The 7,630-nt window shown below is 44.6% G+C and overlaps 2 protein-coding genes across 2 annotated transcripts; one reads left to right on the top strand and one right to left on the bottom strand.

The window, feature by feature from the left end:
- Positions 1-1,022: 1,022 nt before the first annotated feature.
- SERLADRAFT_353376 (uncharacterized protein) lies at positions 1,023-1,682 on the bottom strand (the record flags this gene model as incomplete). The annotated part of the gene is made up of 1 exon (XM_007324794.1): positions 1,023-1,682. A coding segment is annotated over one exon (660 nt), but the record flags the coding sequence as incomplete, so codon positions are not given.
- Positions 1,683-4,151: 2,469 nt separating this feature from the next.
- SERLADRAFT_412247 (uncharacterized protein) lies at positions 4,152-6,034 on the top strand (the record flags this gene model as incomplete). Its single annotated transcript, XM_007324793.1, has 10 exons — positions 4,152-4,222; positions 4,270-4,356; positions 4,429-4,461; positions 4,575-4,612; positions 4,652-4,831; positions 5,073-5,094; positions 5,144-5,263; positions 5,486-5,520; positions 5,577-5,799; positions 5,860-6,034. The coding sequence occupies 10 exons, from the start codon at positions 4,152-4,154 to the stop codon at positions 6,032-6,034; spliced, it is 984 nt and encodes a 327-aa protein (XP_007324855.1).
- Positions 6,035-7,630: the final 1,596 nt, after the last annotated feature.

Genomic DNA, 7,630 nt, shown 5'->3' with positions numbered 1-7,630 from the left:
TTCTCCATATGAGAGCCAAAGACGCCTCTTTTGTTCTTTTGCACATGCACATAGGCAGTGCAGCCCCAAACGCGAAGGTGAGACATGTCAGGCTTGCATCCATACCACAACTTAAATGGAGTGGCATGGGCCACTGCATCAGTGGGACACCTGTTCCAGACATGCACCAAAGCGGACAGACATTCACCCCAGAAGCTGTTAGGCAATGCAGACTCTGATAACATGGCAGTGATACGCTCAGTCAGAAGTCTGTTTGCTCGCTCTGCCACACCATTCTGCTGAGGACGATTCCTGGTGGTATGCTGTCTGACAATCCCATGATCATCTGTGAATTGCTCAAATTCCTTGGACATGTACTCTCCCCCTTTGTCATCGCGCAGAGCCTTGATTTTACGCTCCAATTGAGTCTCAGCATAAGCCTTGAATCTCTTGAAAGCATCAAAGACATCTGACTTGGCCTTGAGAGGCACAACAACACGGAATCGACTGTGATCGTCAATGAAGGTGACCCAGTAGCGATAACCAGAGAATGTGGGGGAAGAGACTTGGTGTACATCAGAATGGATGAGGTCCAAAGGATGAGCAGAGCGAGTATCAGATGAGGGGAATGGATTGGCATGCATCTTGCCAGACAAGCACGGTTCACAGACAGGGTCAGGAGCAGCCTTGGATTCCAGTGTAAGCCCAGTGACCAGATCTCTCTGTATCAGTCTCTTGACATCAGCATGATGGTGGTGAGCCAATCTGCGATGCCAGAGCATCAAATCAAGTGGTATAGTCGCAGTAAAATGTCCCAATTCAACACAAGCAGCAGTAGATCCATCAAGGAATGCTGCATTGTTGTCATTGATAGTTGCAGTGAACAAGAGAGTGTTGTCACGCATAAAGGACATGGAATGAGACGAAATAGTGACATTGAAACCACCTTGACGAGTTAAATACAAGACTGAGAGGAGATTATTTCGAAGATCTGGTACATGGAGCACTCTAGAGAATTCCACAGCCCTAGCCACTTTGCCATTCATCACAGGATTAAACACCACAGTACCAACACCAGCTGAATAGACAACAGTGTGATCAGCCAGCTTGATTGGCACACGATATGGGGTATAGTGGTGCATCCAATGACGATGAGGTGTCATATGAGAAGTGGCGCCTGTGTCTGCATTCCAATCAATGTCAGCATCAAGTTGGAGAGGGCAATGAGGATCAGAGGGATGAATAGAACAAAGACTTGCATTCCCAGCTGATTCAGTGACCACAGTAGATGAATTGGCATTGTTGGGCGAAGATTTGGGCTGCTGAGAGGTATTCTGAGAGTTGCTGGAGCCTGCCTGAGCCTCATTGCCACGCTTGTAGCGATTCTTAGCACCCTCCACTGCCTGTTGGCGACTAGCAATGTATCTGTGGCATTTGTCTTGGGTATGACCAAGTAAACCACAGAAATCACACTGAACGCGAGTAGAGGTGGTGGATTGGTTGCAATGATGGCAGTTAGGATGGGTGCAGGTGCTATTGGCAGTGGTAGACGAAGAATGCAAGGCAGAATCGACTTCAGCACGACGACGGCGATTGACCTCTTCAGCAAGGAAAGCATCCTTGAGCTGGGTCTTGTCCAAGGTGCCCAGAAGTAGTAGAGATGAAGTGAAGTGGGCATATTGATCAGGAAGCGCCCTAATCATGGCCATGCATGTCAATTCATCGTCCAATTCAGACAATGAGAAGCCAGTAGGACAAAGATTTTGAATCTGATGCATGCCTTCGTCAATTCTGGTCATAAGAGACTGCAGGGACTCGTCCTCCTTCTTTCTGATAGAGAAGAAGTCGTCATAGGCATTAAATCTCGTCCCAGGCTTCTTAGAGACGTGCACAATTGCCAGTTTCTCCCAGATCTTGACAGGATCATCAATGATGCCATCAAGATGGATGCGCTGCTCTTTGGTGACATTGAGATATAATGCACCAGCAGCTTTTTCAGCTCTCAACTCCCATTTCTCTATTGCTTCAGCGTCAGTCCCAGGACACTTTTCAGCGCCAGAGACGAGCCTCCACAGTCCCTTGGTCATCAACCAAGCTTGCATTTCACCACTCCACTGGGGGTAGTTAGTGCCAGACAAGGGATGGAATTTGGGATCAGAGTCAGACATGATGGGTGTTGTATAAGACAATAGAGCAATGATAAATGATGTAGGAGACGGCTATAGGCGATGGAATAGTGGCAAAGACAATGGGCAACAGTAGGAGGCGAGCAGATAAGATGGTGAGGCGGTAGAGAGAGGATATGGAGAGGGTCAGAAAGTGCAAGGATAGGTCCAAAAAGGGTCCAAAAAGGGTCCAAAAGCGATCCAGGAGGGTGCTAAGGCTTCCTAGTGCTGCTACAGGGTTACGCCTGTGTTCCCCTTTCAATTCCACACTGATATTAACAGAGAAATCGCCTCGAGACAGTGTTGGTTAATAGGGCTTGTATATGAGTCAACAAAGTGACTTAAGCTCCCCAAACACCGCAGACTGAGAGAGGCTCTAGGCAACAGCAAACTGAGGCAATGCAGGCGAGCTTCACAGTCTATAGGCTTGTTCTATCTGATAATGGACAGAGTAGAGAAGATTGGAGCTTTATGCACACACCAGATATGCCAAAAAGCGAAAAATAGGGCAAAAAGTCGAAATTGATGCAGAGACAGATAAGATGGATGGATTGCCACCAAATCAGAGGTATAGGGAACATTTTTATAGAGTAATAGATGGCCCAAATATCACAAGAAGTGAAGCACAGGATGTGGAGATATGCAATAGGAGTCCAATAGGGGTGAAAGTGCCAAAAATGCGAACTTCACAGAGGATGATGGAGTGGATGGATTGCCCCCAAATTGACGGTGTAGAGTGCAATAGTATAGGGTAGTAGATGGCTCAAATAGGGCCAAGATCCGAGCACAGGATGTGGAGATATGGAATAGGGGGCCAAAAGGTGATCAAATGATGATGAAGGCTCACAGAAAGATCCAGCTCAAATTCAACCGCTCTGACAGGTCTCCTAGGGTTATTTAGGCCGTAGAAGACGATGGTAGAAGTTACAGGACGATCAGATAAGGATTGGGCGAGATATGGTGCAGATAAGACCAAAAAAGCGTCCGAAATGGGGGTAACTTGCAACAAGGAGTTGTTGTTGGAGATCAAGATGAGATCAGAGTAATCTGAGGTGATTGATGAGATAATAAGAGTCCCAGAAGACAATGGTTACGATGGATAAGCAGTAGGACGCTTGGATGGTGAGATATGAGGTCAGGAAGATGGCTAGAGCACAGGGCTCATAACCTATTAAGAACAAAGCTTGAAGGGAGTGTCTAGCCACTTGCTGAGAGCAATCAGGGACTGGAACTAGAGTCCAATGTGAGTAACTTTATTATTAGAGAGTATGACAGGTATACAGTACCTAGAGTCCAATGTGAGTAACTAGAGAATAGGAAGCATTGGACTCTGCAATACTGTCCGAAGTTTTGTAAACAAAGGTAAACAAAGCAGCCACAAAGGCGAAATAATAGAGAACACAATCAATAGTGAATGATAGAAGAATAGATAGAGAAAGGAATGAAAATATATAGGTAGCACAAAGGTGCAGAATCACCAAAACTAACATTCCTTTGTGTGAATGTTGCACTGCTCAAAAAAATATTCAATGCCACTCATATTCTCCTTTCGTGCTTGACCCAGGCCCTCTTCAAAATGGCTCAACCAAGTGATTTTGGGTTCCCAGCCAACCCCCCATTCAAGTTTATCCTCTTCCGAAACTGGTTCAATAATTGGGAGGCTGAAGACAACAACCTTCAACGTGATATGGAGGTAGTGCTGGATGGATCTGAGCCAGTTGAGATCAGTCACGCAGGTGGCAAGTTTGAGGCATTGACGAGGGAAATCTGATCTGACTTGTGGAAAAGGCGAGTTGGTGTAGCAGTATTCTACTGACTTTACATTGATGACACTTTGTTCTCAATAGGCACTATCAGCGTATTCCTCATCACATAGATTACCGGACACATTGCAACCGCATACACAGGCACAACCTGGCCTTTCAAGAACAACTTCCTGCACTTATAGACACATATATGGAGTGGTGTCTCAACTGCTTAGACTCGACTCACCAAGCAGAGTGTACTATGGATCCTAGCATGGGTGAGATGGGATCACTGAAAGTGGAAGTAGCAGACACATTCAGTACATACAACAAGTAATTGCACATGTGATTCTAACGTGACTATAGACGCTCACAAACAGGTTCTTGCAATTTTTCCCACCAACCGGTTTATCACCTCTGCACTGGTTAGACGGGGTGTCATGCCTTGCTCACCCATCTCTCCAACAGTCAGTATCACCTCAGATACACTTGAGCTATACCGCGTAGCTCATCTTTGGACACCTGAAATATCAATCCAGGCCTTTGTCAAGACATTATGTGACCTTCATGGGGTGAGTCTCAGTATGATCAGCGTATATTTCTCACTAATTTTTTTCCAGGTTCCTTTTTGTTGTTATCTGTCCCAACAATTTTCCATAGCTTTTGATTTATACATATCTATTAGGAGCGGGGTGAAAATGCTGGTTAGGACTGCCTTGAACCGTGAGTCGTGTGACTGGCGCCTGAAGCATGTCTGTCCAGCATGCACATATGCCGTCAAGGGGGAAGAGGAGTTAAAGTTCCAGATGCTCTATACAATGGATGGTAATAACTCATTGAAGAGAATTGTTAGAAGGACCACTCCCGAGGACAACAACCAGCTTGTAGGCAAGACTTGCAAACTTCCAGACTCCAGGGAGGTTGACGGAGATAAATATCTAAGTGGGCACATGGAGTAATACAGGAGATGATGAATGGAGCAAATGATGCGGTGAGTGATTCAATATATTTGCATTATGTTCTAACTAACAGTAATCTAAACAGACAGAATCAGAAGAGAATCCCTGTGTGGGTCATTGGAAAAACATGAAGGACAATGCTTTGAAGAAGACATGGGCCATTTATGATGAGATAAGGATATTTTTTTCTCTTTGCAGACATGGATTTTTTCTTGTCATTGCAGACATGGTTCAAAGCGGCAAATTGTAAGTATTTGCATATTATTCAGGTTAATTTTTATATATACATCTATAGGGAGAAATACCCTTTGGCGGTGGTGGAAGAGATCCTCAACACATTTGGGGAGGATATAGCAGGCGTGTTTGATATTAACTGTAAATTCAAGACCACCCTTAGTAAAAGCCTGCTTGGCCCGTGAGCCCGTGCTCTATGCCTTGCATGTCTTGTTGGTGCCTTTCATGGACATGCCCACCACCATCTTTGCCAACTTTCACACCTTGCCATGTACACTGAAGGCCTTGGTCTTGAGGATCTTGAAGGCTGTGAGAGAGCATTCTCAAAGTCCAACGCTTTGGCTGGCTCAGTCCGATATGCCAGTGTTTTTCACCAAAGACAGGCAATTGACGCTTACTTTAGACACGGGGATGAATTCAAAGTAAACTATAACCTCAGTATGTACTAAATCTGTGCTACGCAAGATATACTAACACCTAATCTTCTATTAAAGCCAGCTTCTTGTACAATAACTACCAACAAGCTCTGGATATCTTGTCCAAGAGTTCTATTGGATTTAAAGATACAGTTTATGACCTTAGTGTGACAGATGAGAGTGTTTTCAAGCAATGGCTGAAAGAAGAGAAAGAATATTTGATGAGCTTGCAGAAAGAACCCACTAAAGAAACATTACACATGGAGTATTGGCAAAAGCTGGTCAATGTGCAGGCTAACAGGTGAGTGTATTGTTAAATGTGGTGACAACTATTGGCTCACTTGTAATGTCATAATGCTAGAGTAGAGCTTGAGGCAATCACAAAGGCATGGGAAGCTGCACAAGTCCTGACAAAGGAGCAGCAAGTGGTTCGCCAAATTGCTATGGAAAACTACGAGAAGAACCTCAAGGATGTGCAACAGTATAAGTTAAAGTTACACATCTTAACTCGGTGGACACCAGATTCTAAGGAATAGCAAGAAGTGGGGAGGATGGTAGCAATGTGTAAATACCAAAGGGCACTTGACCACCTTGAAGGTCTTATTGTTGCCCGCATTTTTGAGTTATGAAAGATGAACCGTTCAAAAACAGGTGAGCGGTTAGTTTTTATATTACAGTACATAAATTACAGCAGTTACAGGATATGCGTTGCAAAAACATATTGGCAAGGTGTTGCAGGCACAATCTGCAGCCATTAGGACTGCCCTCAATCACTACAATACTGCAGCCAGAGCCCTGACACCCCCCTGTTGCCTACTTGAATGGAAAGAAGTAATAGAGTACACATTTCTTTCAGATTTTGACTTGCCACATGATACCCGCCAGGACATGTCTCATCAGCCCTTGGCAACGCTAGCTGGCCGCTTGGCTATGGACTTCTACTTCAAGGCCTGCCGTGCTTGCCAGGAGATCAAGCGGCTCAATGTTGAGATTCACTGAGTTGCCACCTACCTGAGGGACGAAGATAAGTATCTGCAAATATGTGAAGAACAGATTCGTCCAGCAAGTTCTGCTCTTGCCTACCACATACACATTTATTGCATGGAACGGGGCTGTTTCAACGCACATCATGTACACCGTCTATTAGACATTGCCTGGGGTTCAGCGGTATGATAGTACCAGGGGAAAGAACACAAACAGGAACAGGTGAGAGTGGAAGTGTTCCTATGGAAAAGCTACCTTCATTACTTGTACCTGTGTCTTGTTCCCCTTGTGATGGACAGCCAAGTGAAAACAACATATACAAACAAAGGGATAGCCCAGAGGACCTAGAAGACAAGGAAGAGGAAGACAAACACGTTGAGGAGGCCTTTGAAGCGGTACTAGGCATTTTGGAGGTATCTGAGGACACTTAGGACGTAGTTTGCTTTATATTGAGTTATATTTGCATTCAACATACATTACATGCTACTATTATAAGTAAGATTGTCGAACTCGCTGTCTCACACAGCAAGCTCAACCCATTACTAGTATCCGATGCGACATAGCGTGCGTCTGATGCATCCTGTGACAACACGTGACAAGCTGAGTATTTGCGACATTGCCAGTGGCAGTAAGGAAATGCTAATGCTATTGCAATGACACCACATTTGCGCACGTGGGGGATCTGGGTCGCCGGTCCTTTCTGGTGAGCTGTGCTTGAAAGGAGCCTCCAAAGTCTCAGATTTATCCATGAGATATTGAAGGAGGCCTGCAAAAACAATTTGGGAGGCTAATTAGCAGACTTGCATGGGAATCACAGGTGGATAGGTTTCTACTAAATAATTGGTCTGATTTGTACCCTTATCAGATTATGTGGTGGAAGTACATGTAATGTATGCCCTCATTTGATAACCTACTTTCACAACATTGATAAAGCTCCAATAAATAGTTGATTTGGTTTGTATCCTGATCAGATTACATGGGTAAAAAGTGCATTTGATCCATGTCCCCATTGGATTACCTGCTATCATAATGCATGTAAAGCTTAATATTGGTTCCTATAGCTGGTGCTATAGTTACATATAATACAGTAGATGGTATAGATCCTCAGGCAAGAGAACAAATGATGAAAGCTTTGAAATTTTGGGCAG

The sequence above is a fragment of the Serpula lacrymans genome, assembly GCF_000218685.1.
Source record: "Serpula lacrymans var. lacrymans S7.9 unplaced genomic scaffold SERLAscaffold_23, whole genome shotgun sequence".
Lineage (NCBI taxonomy): Eukaryota > Fungi > Basidiomycota > Agaricomycetes > Boletales > Serpulaceae > Serpula > Serpula lacrymans.
This window is presented reverse-complemented; position numbering and strand designations above follow the sequence as displayed.